Source organism: Micropterus salmoides, unplaced genomic scaffold, assembly GCF_014851395.1.
Source record: "Micropterus salmoides isolate LMB-PRFRI ecotype aquatic unplaced genomic scaffold, ASM1485139v1 Ms_hic_scaffold_3, whole genome shotgun sequence".
In the NCBI taxonomy this organism is placed as follows: Eukaryota; Metazoa; Chordata; class Actinopteri; order Centrarchiformes; family Centrarchidae; genus Micropterus; species Micropterus salmoides.
In genome coordinates this window covers 31148664-31166382 of record NW_024042261.1, presented here as the reverse complement: position 1 = coordinate 31166382, position 17719 = coordinate 31148664, and the positions used below count along the sequence as shown (strand labels likewise).

The following is a 17719-nucleotide window of genomic DNA, read 5'->3' as shown; positions in this document are numbered from 1 at the left end:
GCTGTGGATATGGTTCATAGTGAACATAGCCTGTCTCTGAGAGCCTCTGGCTATGTGGTCCAGCTTCTGGACTTCTCCAAAGGTGGCTGTTAATACACAGCAGAGAATAAAACAAATGAATGGACACAATCCAAAGGGGGTCCTCGGTGAGGCTCCGGGCCCAAAAATTAACTGGCCTCCTACAGAGACACCATATTGCTTGGAATAATAATGCTCCATTATAAAAAATTCAATGACAATTTCATTTTGTGACAAATAAAATTACAGAAAATGTGTCAACGTGAGTGGCTATCCCATGAGATTAAACTATATTATTTCTCACAGTTTGAGAGCCAGTGTTGATGTCACTTCTCTGAAGTGTCACTGCTTTTAATCTGATTTATATAGAAATGTGTCATCCTATTAAGTCCAGTCTGACTAATCTGCATATTAGCTTGGGAGCTAGCTGGTAAACTCCCTTTGTATGGGAGATGGCTTGAGATCCTCTTTTTCAAAACTAAATGACCCCAGGAATGTAATGAAAACGCATTTGGAAGACCTTATTTGTTCTTGAGTAATAGGATTATCAAAATAATACAACATCATCCATAATTATGATGCCAGTAAGAAGATTGCTGGTCATAAAGGTCTTGATCCAGCTTAAAATCAGCTAAATGCTATACTTATACAACAACACTGACTAGTTTGTTAATAGCCATGAGGTAATACAGAAAATTGAAACTTAAAGACAACATGTATAAATGTAAAACTGTAAAATCTTTTTCTATAAAATATAGCTAAATCCAGAGCGACCAGGATTGTGTTGGTCAAATTGGGCAATAAACATTCATTTTCGTGGAGAATTGTTTTTTCATTTCGCCCCTGGGGACTCGGTTTCTCAAAATATTATTGTTCTTTATTAAATGCTTGAGGCTACATACTGTTTTGCACAACACACAATAAAAATAATCATGTGTTTAATACTATGCTCATTTGTATATGATTTAGTTTAGTACATATATATTACTAATGTATGTGTATAAACATGGCATAAAGCCTTGTGCATAAAATATAAAATAAAGCAACATGCATTTAATGACTTCGGCTACAATCAGTAGGTTATAATTTCAAGTCACTCAAAGCACGAGTGTTGTCATCAAAGGTCAATTTCAGCCATCAGACAAGCACCATTGACCTTATGCCCGGCCATGTTAACAGGACGATCAGTCTCATGAGAAGAAAGCAAAAAGAAAAATGGAGGAGAAAAAATGAATAAGTGTAGAGGCATGCTCTGGAAACAAAGAGGCCTTCTAAACAGGGTCACATGCTCATGCAAAATTAGGCGAAGTAGAAGTCATTGTATTGATTTACACAATCGTGCATGCATTTTGCTGGGTCAGAAATAGGCCTGTACTGGAATCACAGCCCCATATATCACACTGAAGGGCCTCCAATAGCCTAGCGGGATGGCGACTGAAGCAACAAAGCTTGCAATGTTGTAATGATAAAGATATGGGTAAGAAGATTGGATTGTCATTGCTAGACCTGACAACTGCATATAGTGTTGGGACTGCAGAGCAGGTTGAGTTACTGTGAGAGCTGTACAGCCACATGCTTTAGATTAAGAGGTGATAATCTCAAAGAAAATCCCCTGTTCTATCACGCATACGGATGGCCAAAGGCTGGAGCACAAACTCAAGAGTTGCAACTGGATTCTGAGGTATCTGACTGGGAGCAAGATAGCCTAGAAAGTGAGGCTAGTCTGTTTTCAATAAAAGGCAAGTACCTGCTGGGCCACAGACAGTGGGAGAGAGTGAGAGAAAAGACTATCAAAGCCTGAGAGGGGAAGAGGCTTTTAGCCACCTCTCACCACATGAAAACCTTCCATAATGTCCTCCATATCCTCCAGCAATATGTCACAGAGAACATACATTTTTGACTGTGGAATTTAACCAGACCTAAATGTGAGAAAACCAGAATAGAGACCTAATGTTATTATTTTATTTCAGAATTAACCTTTATAGAGACATCTCTCATGTTCCACAATTAGATTTATGGAGAAAAAGATGCTACTCCATATCTGTAATTTCTGCCACGTAATAGTGTAAAATTATCAATGGGGCTTGCTAAGAAGCTACTGGCAGCGTGTCCATGACAGGCTGTGATGATAATGGAAGTCACCTATCTATCAGGGTCCTTCTCGCACACGCCACCTCCTGCTCAACCACATCCATGTAGTGAGTGTCAGAGCTGACATGTGGCAGTTTGCCCTCATAATGTCTGGACTTATGCAGTTCTGACTAGAGCAAAGATGAGTGTAAATGCCTTTGTGTTCCTTATCTGATCCGTGCAGCATTATCTTTTTGAAGTCCTCTTCAAAGCATGCACTGTACCTTTTGAGATGGAGTGCCAGTGCAATGATGAGAGCCAGAGAGGGTTTAGTGTGGATGCAATATTTCTTTATTGTGAATAACTGTATGGATCAGAGCAACATAGCTGTATCTAAATACAACACACTGATACATCATGGGAATAAGATGGTCAACCATTTTAATCTTAATTGTTAGAATTATTAGCAATTGCTGTTTTTATTTAGTTTTCTTCTTTTTTTTGTTGTTGTTATGTTATGCTATTAGTTTTTACCTTGATGTTGAAGAAAATGTAAATTTTTCATTACCAATAACAGGCTGTAGAATGCAAATGTATATTATTCTCTAATTTAATTATTAATTTTGATGACTGACATTTATGAAAATAATAATAACAATAGTTTCAATATTACAATAATTTTCAATACAAAAAAATATATTAAAATCACAGACCAACACATTCACTCTTTTACAGACTCTTCTTTCCTTTGGCAGATGGACACAATTAAACACTGCAATATATAGTTTAGTATATAGGTTATTATACTTTTCATTGTTGAGCAAAGTAAGAAAGAAATGTATATTAACTGTTATTATTATATTTTTAATTACAATATCCATTAATTAAATTACTGAAAATAGTGGCAGTGGAATTGTTGCACTGCTGCATAGTAAGAGAGCAAAACAAATAAGCTTTGCAAATCTGCATGGTAACACATGCTCAAGTTAAAAACTCTCTCGTGCATCACATCCACGATAATAGTCAAATATAATCACAATGCTCATTATAAATAGCGCGATAACTTTTCACCTTTCAGAATTAAGTTTGCTACCTCCTGTAATTTAACTTACCCGGAAAGGTCTAAGTAATAAACTAATTCATGATCATTTTATTAATATGTGGCTTAAAAAACAAAACCCACAAATAAGCCAACATTAATTTATAAAATACAATTGTATTTTTCGTAACGCTATTTCCAATGTATCCGGTGTGGCTTTTAGAATAAATTAGATCCGGTACACTGGAGAAAAAGAAAAGCTTTATATGGTAAATTTAAATGTTTTATTATCCGAAGACATAAATACTTTAACATTACTAAATCCACCTACTGTTTCATATATGACTGAATATAAAAGCAGCAGATAGAGTCCAAGAAAAAGCAACGCAAGGCAGTGAAAATTCAGTTTTTTTTCTTCCCTCCAAATGCGTAGGTGTACTTCCGCTCCTCGATATACTACTACTACCTGTACTTTTTACTTGTATATAACACCCGGGATGAATTTGTTTTCGATAAACTGGGGAGCGGTGACGCATCAGACAGCGATTGGACATCTTGGTTTCAACTCCTCCCTTATAATAAAGAGTGTGTGTGTCTCCCTGTTGTAAAACACAGCAACACCGGGCGTCTGCGTCAGGAGGGCACACTCCACTCTGCGCAATTACGCGGATTCCTAACTGGCACAGTTATCAGAGAAAGACCAAAAGGCAATTTTCCCAGCTACGGAAAAGGTTGAAATGGACTTTCCATCCTGATAGATTCAAGGACTTCCTTAGAGCACGTCAATGCAGTTTACGGTACAACAGCTGTGCATGTTATGATATGATTTTTACTCATGTGCTCTGAGCACAGCTTTAAATAGTTGTCTTATAAATAGACTTTTTTTTCTTTTTAAATAGCTTTCTTTTTTCTCTAAAATTGGCTCCCGTACAAACAGCCGCGTTGGATCCCTCGGCTTATTGCGAGACTCCGGTGTATAACCCGGATCTCTGCCCTAATATGATAGCCGCCCAGGCAAAATTGGTGTATCACCTAAACAAATACTACAACGAGAAATGTCAGTCTCGAAAAGCAGCCATCTCCAAGACCATCCGGGAGGTGTGCAAGGTGGTATCGGATGTCCTGAAGGAGGTCGAGGTGCAGGAGCCCCGCTTCATCAGTTCTCTCAGCGAGATGGATAATCGTTTTGAGGGACTGGAGGTCATTTCACCCACCGAGTTCGAGGTTGTACTCTATCTGAATCAGATGGGAGTGTTCAACTTTGTGGATGACGGGTCTCTTCCGGGCTGCGCCGTGCTCAAGCTCAGCGACGGCCGCAAGAGAAGCATGTCTCTCTGGGTTGAATTCATCACAGCCTCCGGTTACCTCTCGGCGCGCAAAATCCGGTCGAGATTTCAGACACTGGTGGCGCAGGCAGTGGATAAATGCAGCTACCGAGATGTTGTCAAAATGGTCGCTGACACAAGTGAGGTGAAGTTGCGCATTAGAGACAGATATGTGGTGCAAATCACGCCGGCTTTCAAGTGCACTGGGATCTGGCCACGAAGCGCTGCGCACTGGCCTCTCCCTCACATCCCCTGGCCGGGACCTAACCGAGTGGCAGAAGTCAAAGCGGAAGGTTTCAATCTTTTATCCAAAGAGTGCTACTCCCTGAACGGCAAGCAGAGCTCAGCAGAGAGCGATGCCTGGGTCTTGCAGTTCGCCGAGGCCGAGAACCGGCTGCTCCTGGGTGGATGCAGGAAGAAATGCTTGTCAGTCCTCAAAGCCTTACGCGACCGTCACCTAGAACTGCCCGGACAACCCCTGAACAACTACCACATGAAAACTTTGGTTTCCTACGAGTGTGAGAAGCATCCCAGGGAGTCGGACTGGGATGAGAACTGCCTTGGCGACCGCCTAAACGGGATACTATTGCAGCTTATTTCATGTTTGCAGTGCAGAAGGTGCCCGCATTATTTCCTGCCCAATTTAGACCTGTTTCAAGGGAAACCTCACTCTGCTCTTGAGAATGCAGCCAAACAGACTTGGCGACTGGCAAGAGAAATACTGACCAACCCCAAAAGCTTGGAGAAACTCTGAGGTAAAAAAAAAAAAAAAAAAAAAAAAGAAAATTAGTTCACCTCGTCTTTAAAAGTGTGGCAAAGAGGCCTAACAAGCTCATAAACGGACAGAAAAAAATGTTGCCAACCAATTTGCAATCTTGTGAAATGTGACTGTCCTCTGTTGTTGAATATGTTTTGGCCTAGCCTGTTTCAAAATATTTTTATAGTTTAATTTGCCATTATCCCAGTGCACCTTTTGGCGTTGTCAATACTTATGAGCAAGTTTAAATTATTGTCTACCATTAATCCAGTAGGCCACCTTTTCTCTCCGTGCCCCACGGTTGCCTAAATCCTACATTTTCTTAAATGCTTTAAAATAAAGCCCCGTGAAAAACTTTGGAAAAAAATAAAATACACATCTGTACATTTTATACTGTAAATACATTCATAGATTGTGATTCAAGTGGTCTGAAATTGTGAATGTTGTTCTGTGACACGTAAATAGGATCCACCTGTTTAAATCTACTTCTGAACTTTTTCTTTATCTGGTAGAAACGTCATTAATTTATACTTGCATCGGTGGTAGTCTGATTCATCTGTTCCGATGGAAATTGTCTAATTTTTGAAAGTTTACATTTTGATGGTAGGCGTACCACATTTGTTACATTGAAAACATTCCATCAATTTACTTGAATTATTATTTAAAGTACTCGAACATTTGGTTGTTGTTTTTTACCTTAGGCCTACATGATAAAAAAATGAAAATGATAACATATATATATAGTATATATATTACAGTTTAATAGAAAAAATGCACTTGAAATACACTGGATTATAACATCTGTGATCTGATTTTTAAATTTCTGTCTTTGATCTAATTTAAAGAGCTAATAAAACGAGCTGTTTTATATTTGTGTCCCATAATGGTTTTATTGTGTTTTTGACAGTAGTGAAGTAGGCCTAATGTCATGCAATAACTGTATAATGAAATATTTAATTTCTGAGTCTTGGCTCATGTTCTACTTGGATGTGTTTGACACCTTAAAAAGGGAAATACGGAAGTGATCATTTTCATACACAACATTTTAAACAGATCTGCAACCCTGCCGATCCATCTGGATTTGTTAAACCATAAACCCTTGTACAAGAAAGAGTTTTTTTTTTTTTCAACATTAGGTGGATAACCAGTTAACTTGACTTTTTGAAGGTTGAACCTACACGATGATTAGCATAGGCCACAGTGGTCATTCTGACTTATTTTTAATGCACAAATAATGCAGCAAATTGAAACACACAAAATAGAAATCAACTGTGATTTACAACAAAGGTTTGGACGCAAAGCGTCATTATATTGGCTAATACAAAAAAACCCGAAAAAAACAAGACCGAACACGATGACAGAAGCACAGCGCAGCTCTCTGAAAACAACACCTGTTCAAATCAGTACCTTTTCGTTTTATACCAACAACTGCGTATTTAATATAGTGGCTGTTTAATAGCCTACATGTCGGCCAGTCAGGATGAAAACAATCAACTGTGAAACATGTCAGAAGCCAAACTGCCAGCTTTAAACTTGGGCAGCACACTTGCTTGCAGGTTACTTACCTTTGAGTCGACCCTTTTGAAGGCAGGGTCATCCTCGTCCACCTCGAAGTAGATTTCAGTGGTGGTGATGGACAGAGTCCCCCGGGCCACCAGGACAGGGGCAACAAGCTGGGCCGGGCTGCTCAGGACCACTGGGCCTGCAGAGTTTAGAGGGGGCAGCCGCAAGCAGAATCAGTACCATGCTAAAAAGATGATATTTATATTAAATTAAGCGAGCCTGAAATTAATTCTGAAAACCTGATCAATGCGATGACAGGAGATGGGCTACTACCATGCCAGCGGCCTGTTTGCATAGGTGATACATGAACATACAACCTGTTCTTAAAACATTAGGGGATTTTAAAATTAGTCGTTGTCGTTCAGTCAAATATAACTCATTAAACAGCTTCGTGAAAGCCTTTATTATTTATCGCGCAACAAAACAAAAGACTTTGAACGTTTTTTTGCCTTTGAGTTGCACATTTCCATATGCGCGCATACAGTAGATTTATTAGGCCAACAAATACATAGAGGTTTCATCAAAACAAAGTAGCTTACTTGTTTGTAAACCAGCGATGCACTGATAACAAAAAAGCCTTTATTATCTGATGGATCATAATGCACAAAAAACACAACTGAAAAAGGTTTTATGAAGTTAAATAAAGCAATGCCTTATTTCGTACATGATCGTATCATTGTAACGTATTTGCAGTACATGTGTATAAAAGAATGTGCATCATTGATATTCAAGGCTGCTTTAAAGGGGGAAGCTTGTAAATGGATTCCTGAAAACAAAGCTGCTCTTTTATTCTCCAATACACCCTCGTATACATTTAGACATGTAGGAAAACAATACAACTACAAGCTTGTTCCCAAGGCCAAATAATTGTCCTGAATTTTAAAGGTGGGTTTGTGACCCTGCCAGCTGATAGTGATCACATCTTTATTTTCAGTCTTCTCCCTCCCTTCTTTTCCTCTGCTTCATCCTCCATGTTCTCAGATCAGTGTCGCTGTAGAGCACCGTTACAGTGATTTGTCTGTTCTCAAACGAAAGCTCGCGAAATCAGGATATTTATCGATCCCTTAAACTCCAAAGAGCCACTTTAGTGTCTCATCAATCTTAATCTGCGTTCCTCAGCCAATTATGGCCGATAGTGTTACAGGAATACAAGTGGATTTCGGTCTCAACTCCCAGAGCGCCCCTTCATCGCTCTTGCAGGCTGCACAGTCAAACTGCTCTCTCTGGATTTTTGTTCTCAGCGTTGGTCGGGTCCATTAACAGTGATCCTATCTGCTGATGCTATCAGCCCAGGCGCGACACGTTGCTTACAAGCTTCGTATGAAGAGTAAATACTTGCAGTAACCTCAGCCTGTTTTACTGCATTTTAGATAACGTTAAGTGTATTTATAAAAGAAGAGAAAATTCAAGAAATATTTTTTTTCAATTGCACACCCTTTAGTAGTGACTGTATTTATGTAAAAATACAATTCTTATTATTCTTTTTATTATTATTTCTGGCAATTGACTTTTGTATTGGCTTAAACTGTTTCAGCTACAATAAAAGGAGATTGTCTTTATGTTCACCCCAGCCTCTAAATTACAAACCATTCACCTAAAAATAACACTTTCAGGGCTGATGCATTTGGCCCTAAAGGGCAACATAGAGAGAAAGACACTAGCCTGAAGCATTAAGCCACAGCCTCCATTGCTCATGGGGAAGAAGAGGATTAGGCAGTAATCCCCTCAGGGATTCTTCCATAATTAGGCTGTATGGCATTAAAATGTTTACAGGAGAATAATGAAATTAAGGCCAAGTTACACAGGATGAGTGGTGCATATGCTAAAGCTTGGAATACCCGGCTGTTGGGTGTTTCTTTTAATGAAAATGCAAATATTTGTCAAATGACAGGCCAATTTAATGAAGTGATGAGAAGTCTCATTTTGGTGTGGTGGGAGTTTGGGAGAACTGCTGAGAAAAAGGGTATATTATTACCCACAATCCATCTGCTGGACTGCAGTGTTTGATAAGGCAAACATGTTGACTTGTAGTAGATTCACGCACATATACACACATGTAGCCATTATAATCTAGAAGTATGTACTACAAACTATTTAATAAGACTGCAGCATACAACAATTACATTAAAATGGGCAGAACTACTAAATATTTAATATACAAATAAAAATAAAAATATATATTTTCTTTTTGATGTCACCAATACTCTCTTTATACAGCATTTAGAAATGACTTGTGGACATTTTACTAAAAAAACAAGAAACTTGGGGAACTTGGTAATGCAAAAGGCAGAATAACATGCCCTGTTTTCCTCTCACATTGTTTTCTAAGATTACACATTTAGAAATATTGGGTTTGTTTTATTCTTTTATAAACATGTCACCACTCAAGGGATCAGTATTGTGAATGGGGAATAAAATGGATACAGAAAGGCTAAATTAAGGCAGAACAAAATGGTTGCGGCTGCTAAACCACACTTCGGGGTATATTAGCATGGTTCCGGTAGCCAGCAGGAAAGTCAAATCAACCAACTTGCTTAACATAAGAAATGCCTTGTGAGGCTCGGATTCTTTCCTCTCACATGCTCATCTTAAGTTTCTATTTTACCCGATTTTGGTTACAATATGTGCATACAAAAGGGCTCATTTAATGCCAGTGCAAGATTGTGGGGGAGCAAAACTAATCATAGGTTCAGTAACCACAACTGTCTGGACCCTTGAGTGCAGGCGCCGCCCCTTTGGCAGCAGCAGCAGGCACTGACCCAACGGCTGGCAGGAGGAGCACTGTTGTTGACAAGGATCTAGTCCCAGATCTCTCATTAAGGCTGTTCATGCCTGAGATTAGATACAGGCCAAACACAGACAGTGCACCCTGATAAAAACATTACCCAAATGTTGTGAGCGAGGCAGCTCCCCTATCGGTACAAAAATGAACTCAACTTTGATTCAACATAATGAAAAATGTTCTTAAATCCCAGCACTTATTCTTCAAAGTCAATATCCACTTTCAAAGTTGGTCACACATCATAAATGCATCCCAAATATTAAATCTCAGCATTTCTGTTTTGTAGAAGGTCATTGTTAGATCTCTCAGGAGAATACATTCTCATTGCATTTTAGCCCTTGCTTTGCTCATCTGATTGGGCAGTGCGGGGTTCATCTGACAGACATGGAGTGTTTGGCTGCCTGCTGGCCCTGGGACAAAGAGGAGGGGTTAGCCTCCTCCTCTGAGATTCATCTGTCGGATCTTAAGAGGGGATTTCACTGCTCAGCAGTGCCCTGGTTCAGCCTGACCCTCATAGGCCATGATAACTAGGTAATGTGTAAAGGGCTGTGAAACTGATGTTATTATTTAAGTGTCTGAGAATCTGGAAGCTCTTTGCATCTTTCTACATACAATGTCTATCACACTTTGTACATGGAATGAATATATTACATGCATGCCAATACCAAAATAAGAATGCCCTCCAATTTGCCTGCTCAATTTTGTTATTTTTAATTCTTTTTAATACACAACATGTCAGCCTAAGAGCTAAAATGTATGTCCCATATTGGAGCAGTAGCCAATAATCCAAATTAAAACAACATCCAGTGACAACAACAGTCATTAACAATGGCCCAGATTCTCACCATTAGAGAAGAAGCTTTCACTTCTTTAATACTTTATTATTCTTGTCACTGGAAAAGAGATGCTTTTAGAATTGATGATAGTTGCCAGGGGCGATTATTACTTTTTATTCTACTAAAAGCCGGAATAATTTAGGCAGCAAATCAGTAATAGACTCTGCTTATTTAAACTACCAATTATTTTCATGAGATGTGTGAAGATTTGGCTTTATTGACGAGTACGTAGTTCAGTATTCTTGATCTACACTCAAAACTCAAGTGAACTTTGGATAACTTACCTTTTAAAGCCATGGCAATTACTAGAAAAACAGCTAGTGGTTTGCTTGATAGTTTGGCTCACACACAGAGTATGATGCTGGTTAAATTACCAGATCTTTGGGCAACCATCGCCTTGGCAGTATGCTGTACTATTGGCTGAATTGTGTTGGACAAAGTATTAAAGATAGGTTAAGATGCTGGATAAAATAAATAAATAAAAATCACAGGTAAAATAAATTAAAGATTAATAAAGATTTGTATGTGACTTTCCTCTGCTGTTAAGGGCCAATTAATATCTTAATGATTGTTCACTGCAGAGAGAATGAGGGTTAGTTTGACTGCAGCATAATTAAGCTGTTGTCTGCTCTCCCTTAACATCCAATGACTCACATGCACACAGAAAATACACATTATATGCAATTATCTTGGCAAGGTCTCAGTTGAAATATAACACATTATATTCCTTTGAAATTAGGTAATTTAATTGCTGTAATTTTAGATTTTCCTTAGAGTTGATTGCATATACCGGAAAATACATTTATACAGAGTTTGATTAATTAAAACAATTTCCAACTATCAAATAATTTGTTGATTGATTATGTTACCATATTTAAGTGCCATAAGTGTGTTTGATTGTGTGTTTTGATTCAGAGTAATGACATGCTGCATCTGATCTTGCAATTTTCACAAAAGGTTTTTACTTTGTATGATCGAAAGATTGAGTAAAAAGAGTTGTGTTGCAGGTGATAATCAATATACTAGCCATAGGAAAGCACAATTTCCATTACATAATAACGCTCCATATTTTATGTATAATTTGAGTATTAATAACATAAACTAAACACAATCACTCAGTTTAGATTTTGAATGGTGTCACTCAACCTTTGAGGGTACATTATTAGGTAAGATGACAGGTAAAAGTGTTTTTTATCAACTTGAATCACTGGTTTGTTGAGAAATCCTAAATGTGAGTTGTGACATATCTGGATTGATCATCTTTCCGGTGTTAGTTTAACTTTAGAAGACTTGCCTCTGAAGATAAACACTCGAGGAAGGAACAATGCTGATGAGATCCAAAACAAAAAAGAGAAGGACACTTATCAGACCAAAACAACATGTAGCTGTCAAACCTTAGCAAAGTTGTCCAGATTAGGACAGACTTATGCCAAACATCAAAAAAGTTGCATTATTGCCATTGCAATATAATGGGCATTAAAAGCTACTACACTGATCCAAACACTTAATTTGTTGCACTATTCATGTACACTGTAACTATGCCAGCTATTGGGAAGAAAGCAGACAAAAGACCAGCGCTAATGCTTCAGCAGAGGCATGGTTGACTTGGGGTTAATGGAGGTGCTGGTGGGCTGACTCACCACCCAGGTTGTCCATCTCCTTCTCCTGCAGCAGGCTGACGGCATCATCGTCTGCTTCCAGCATCAACTCTGTCTCGGGGTTCTGGCTGGCCACAGTATGGCTGCGGAAGACCTTGTTAGACTTGACCACCTTGTCTTCCTCTGTGCCTGTCGAAAGAAATATGGGGACAAGAAACCACTAAATATTGCACTCTGACTTCTAAAGCTGAGATCAGTATACATCACTATCCTTAAATGGACAGACATACCTGTATATGGTCTATTCCATGGCAAAGTCCAATTACCTTTTCCATTCTGTTATTTTGGTTTCCATTGATACGTTTCTGTTCAGTAATACTGTACTATCTAGTCTGTTTGCCAATAAACTATGAAAAGGTTCAGCTGTTGAATTCATTGACTGAGAAAAAGCTTACTACAAATGTAGGGCAAGGGAATCTCCCTTACAAGAAGGGATACATTTCAGTAATGCCTACAGCCATGTAAATTAAACGTAGCACAGCAACACATTTACACATAGAAACAAATCACTGACCAAATCAGACGTCACAACCACACTTCTGATGTATTTAAGCCCAACAAATTTAATTCTACTTGCATGTGTGCATATCCACAAGATCTGTTTTTATATTTTATTAAAAAGCAGTAAAAAATATATAAAAAGAAATAAACCATGGAGAATCTCTGCATGAAATACACAATATATGCAGGATGAACCTGATACAAGATGCTTACTAATGTACTTGCCATAGCAGATTTGAAAGAATGTCAGGGTACACATTCATTGACTGAATACATTTTTCCTGGCTGAACATCAGAGGTGTTTCAGCTTTTATTTTTAGACAAGGTCAACAATGAAACACAATCGGTATCTTGAAAGACCAACAGCGGAGTCGGGGGATACATCTCAAGCTCGTAGTCGATTAGAGATATCATTTGCTGCTTTTGGAGACTTGACAAGAGTGAGACTGAACAGACAGCACAATTAGGAGGCTGCTTACACCAGGATTTCATCATATGGCTATAGTGGAGCACGCTCATTGAAAAAGATGTGTTCATACATCCTGCAAAACAAAGAGGTCTCACAGCCCATTTATCAGTTTAAATCAGCCCATCTCCAACATGTGCCTGCCACACGGCTGCTCAGACTGTGCATTTGTCTTTCTGAAGTCCAATCTAGGAAATAACCAGGGGAAAATCTTGCGTGTGTGAAAGGAAGAACACATATCAAGAAATGGGAGGTGGCTGACACCCGTCTGACATGTTTCCTTTCAGCATAGTTCTTAATTCGCCTCTCCCTCCCTTGAGGAACATGTACCTTGTCTTGAAGAGGTCACATTTGGCTGTTGTCAACACTGCTACTGAGAAAAAAGTTTGCTTCCTGCTCTGTCTCATATCTGGGGTGCTTTCATCAGAGGGAGGGAAGAAGTCTGTGCATTTCGGAAATGAATTCTGTGTAATGTTAAAGGCGAAAGCCAGCCAGCGGTCAGAGATCAAAGCAGAATGAGTGAAACTTAAAACTGTAATTCTGTAAACCATCATTATGCTCCAAGTAAATGAGAGAAAGCTCTGCAGACAGGCTGATGTTCTGATTGGCAAGTCTGTGCAGGGTTGAGAAGACCAAATAAACCATGCTGATTTCTACACACAAATGACCAACATCAAATGGGGTGGGGGTGGGGCAACAGTGCAGATTAGAAGATCAGCTTTACCCACAATGCAATTTTGTTCTCAGAAAAAGTAATATGGTTATAAATAATGGGAAATGAAGAGCTATGACATGAAGGAGAAATTGTGCTGACATGAAAAGTGATCTTATCATGAGTGATAGCCCATTGACTTTCTTACATTAAAAGTGAAGCAGTGAAAAGGGTCACTATTTGTCACTATTAAATTATTTGATGAGCAGTGGTGTCAAGGCAGACTCATTAGACATATTGTCATGTGTTCACCCTTGACCGCTAAATGGCAAAACAAAGAGAATGACCATTGAATGTTTGATATAAATAATGAATGACCTATATTGAAAAATAACAAAAGAGAAGTGTAGGCTGGGGAAGAGATATCTGAGGATTTAACATTCTTGTAATGTTGGTCTACTGTTATAATACACAAAATCTAAAAACTATATAAACTAAGAAGCAAAACAATAGCATATGCATGCTTTAGTTTCTAGAAGCTGTAAATAGTCAAATCTTTCTCTCAAAACCTATTAAATGTCCAAGCAAAAGTCCAAACAATATCCACTTGATAAAAATGAATATTCAAGTTTTTCTTTCCTACGCCGTTTCACTGTATGATGACGCTACACCAACTAGCATATATGTAATTAACCTTACAAAGTGAGCCAGTGCCACTGACTTTTCGATGTCTCTAAAAAACATTCCAGCAGTTTCATTTCATGTCTACTCTCAAGCCCTTCAGGAACACTGCCAGGAGAAGCCACCAATCACCAGTCTCACGGGTCCTCTCGTTCAATCACTGAGTTGAAACTGCTTCAGAATGCACTAATTACACTGAGTAAAGTGCATTGCAGAGCTTTCGTGACCCCATTGGAGGCTGCCAGCTGTGACCAATGGAGAACACCCCTGAGCGCTCATCACTGGGGTTCAACAAGGATCCATGGTCCCAAGTTCCTTCTAGGGTATCTACCAATTGCCTATTGTTGCACAATATTCTTAAAAAGCACACTACAAATGTTAAAAACATACTTTTAGGTGACATTTCATAATGTAATTTTGATACAAAGACCAAATCAATCTGGTTTACTAACAAGCTACTGACCACATTATTGTTGCTGAAGTGTGAATAAAATTATGTTTTAATTGTGAAAATGTATTTATAATGCAATGAAAATCATGAAAAAAAGGATGCAATCATTTTTATAGACGCATTACATGGTTTTATTATTTCTTTAATGTGATGCAATGATTTGGTGCCAGAATATAACACCATGAGGGATCATTCTAAAGTGTAAACTAATGTAATATCATGTCAGAAGAAGAAAGGCTGTATGTTAGCAAATTTTAATGGTAATGTTGACAGTTTTCCATAAAGTTAAAGTGTAAATATCATTGCGTCTTTACATTATAAATGAAAAAATGAGCAATATTTTGTGTATCACATAAGACAAAGACATAAGAATAAATTTCTTTTAGAGTCACAGAATGATGAAATCAAGTAAATCTGTTCTTTTGTGAACTTTAAATTTAAATAAACATTATTATCTTAAATACAGGTTACCTTCAACTTTGGAAATATCTGTGTTTAGTAGTTTTACTATTCAGTATGGACTAGATAAGAGTTGAAAGGCGATCAAAAGACTGTTGAATCAACTATAATAGAAGTTATATGTTTCATATACTGCAACATTGGAAAGTTGGCATTGGCCTTTCATTTTTATAGCCTCAGTAGAGCTGAGTTTGTCTCCTATGTACTATACACCCTGCCTCAAACACTTCACTGCCACTCCTCAAAAAGAAATCCACAACATCATGTTTGACTTAAGGTTCAACAAACGTGTATGGGTACTTCTCTTCAGGAGAAGAAAATAGCTGATTTCACAAATACTTTGGGGTAATTCAATATACAAGACTATAAAAAAAAACACCTCAGTTTGCTCATTTTGGGAGGTTTTCATGAAATGGGTTGATGAGCGAAGCAAAATCTGGATAATGCTGAAAAGGGGCAAATGCAGTGTCCTTGTAGAAATCACTGAATGTTTGTCAATTGAAATGACATTTTAAATACAACTAAAGACACACAGCTATCTCAACCTCTTTCTAAACAAAGACTTGGAAAGAGAACTTAAAACTCTGGAGGTTTTGCAGACATGATTCTGTTTTATGTCTCATTCTGTCAGATCTCTGTAGATAACATGCACTAGTATAAGCCACAGTCCTATAGCTTATTTACTACACTATCTTATAATGTACATCAGTGTTTTGTCATTCCAATATCCATATAACACGAGCTCTATAGAATGTTTTAAATATATCTCTTCCGTTTCCCAGACTCTATCGGTTCCCCCCCTACGCACCCGCTCCACGGGCTCCACATTCCACATGTAGAGAAAAAGTTCAATCCATGGGATTGCATTACCGTGAGGGCGATGCAATTCTGCCCTCTGTCTCTTCACTTTTATTTACTCTGTACTGAAAGATGAAATGAAGGAGGGGGGGGTGACAGCTTCATACTTCCTGTGATGCAAGCCATCCGTTTTGCAGAGTATGTGTTTTGAGACTGTAAAATTAAACATTATAACTTTGATGTAAAGGAGTTTATACAGTGTTTTTATTTCTCCAATATCCTGGGATGTGCAGTGCATGTCTACTGCAATCCCATCTTCTCGCAATCAAAACATTAACAGCAGAGTCTAATAATGCCCACATCTGGACCTGAATGTTAGGTACTCCACATACCTTTCAGAACATACAATGTATTTACTGAAAGGCTGCATTCAAATGTCCAGATGTATGTTGAAAAATGTCCTAATGTCATTTGTCATAGTTTAATATCTTTGAATCGTGAAGCTAGAAAAGGTTAATATCACAACTCGAGGCTGGTGCCTCTACTGCAGTAAAGAGCTATAAAGATCTCTGCCCGGGGCAATCAGCTCTGAGAGAAGCTGCTCACCTGAAATGAGACAGCAAGGACACCCGGAGGTAAAACACCCCGTTAAACACTTGGATCAATATTAACGTGACTTCCATTTCATGCTTGCCCAAGTCCAATCACCTAACAATATACTCTGATACTGGGCCGTGGCTGGCTGTAACAGGGCAGGTTATTACAGGTAGAGGGCAGAGACAGAATGTGCTGGCTAAGCTGTCAATGCTGCTAATAGACAACGAGGCAGAGTTTAAGGCAGAGTTTAACCTCCCATCACACACACTCATGAATGTACACACACACACACACACACACACAGCACAAAAGTGATTACAAATGTTACACTGATGCACTGGTTTTGCCAATTTATCACCTTGACTTTTCTAAAAAGTTTCCTTCCGACATTTGGAGAATGTTAATTAACTTTCTTCTCAGAGGATGATCTATATTATATTTCAACTTGGCATATGATAATTATGAGGAAAGCAGTGGACTATGTCTTTCATTATAATTGTCAAATTTTAACATGTGGGTTTAAAAATTGGCAAAATAAATATCAATATCAGCTTTAAAAAAAAAACACAAATGTTCTAAATAACTGGTCAAGTAATGTCTCTTGGAAATCCACACAACAAATGTATAAATTAATCCAACTTTTAAATGGAAAAATATATTTTATTTCTTACTATCTAAGAGAAAACATAGGACATAGTGAGACTCCTAAAAGCTGTCAAATACGATGCAGGGCACTCACTCACTGAAATATTCTTCATGAAAAAAACCTTTCCTGCTTACTTTCATTTTCCCCAAGTGAGCTCGTAAGACTGACATTTACTGTGAACACAACAGTCTGCCCTCTTCAAACTCAAGATGGTGGCTGAGCATATATTGTCATATCTTGCTGTCAAACCAGAAACTGTGTATTCAATTTGGACAAACTACTGGTTTTCCAATAGTCCCAGATTTTAAAGCTTTAATAATGACTCTCAAGGGCCAAATCAAACAAGCCTCTTTGTTTTTCTACTCTGGTGCCTATGCAGTCAGCAACCGACTAAAAAGTTCTATAGAGTCCCTGTCAAAT

The 17719-nt window shown here is 38.2% G+C and overlaps 2 protein-coding genes across 2 annotated transcripts in view; one reads left to right on the top strand and one right to left on the bottom strand.

The window, feature by feature from the left end:
- Positions 1-17719, bottom strand: part of nbeab (neurobeachin b) — a 213854-nt gene that overhangs the window by 48888 nt on the left and 147247 nt on the right. The window contains 2 exon segments of the mRNA XM_038692696.1: positions 6775-6911; positions 12031-12177. Of these exon segments, the coding sequence (XP_038548624.1) occupies positions 6775-6911; positions 12031-12177 (284 nt within the window).
- mab21l1 (mab-21-like 1) lies at positions 3738-5233 on the top strand. Its single transcript, XM_038692706.1, has one exon. The coding sequence runs from the start codon at positions 4127-4129 to the stop codon at positions 5204-5206; it is 1080 nt and encodes a 359-aa protein (XP_038548634.1). The 5' UTR covers positions 3738-4126; the 3' UTR covers positions 5207-5233.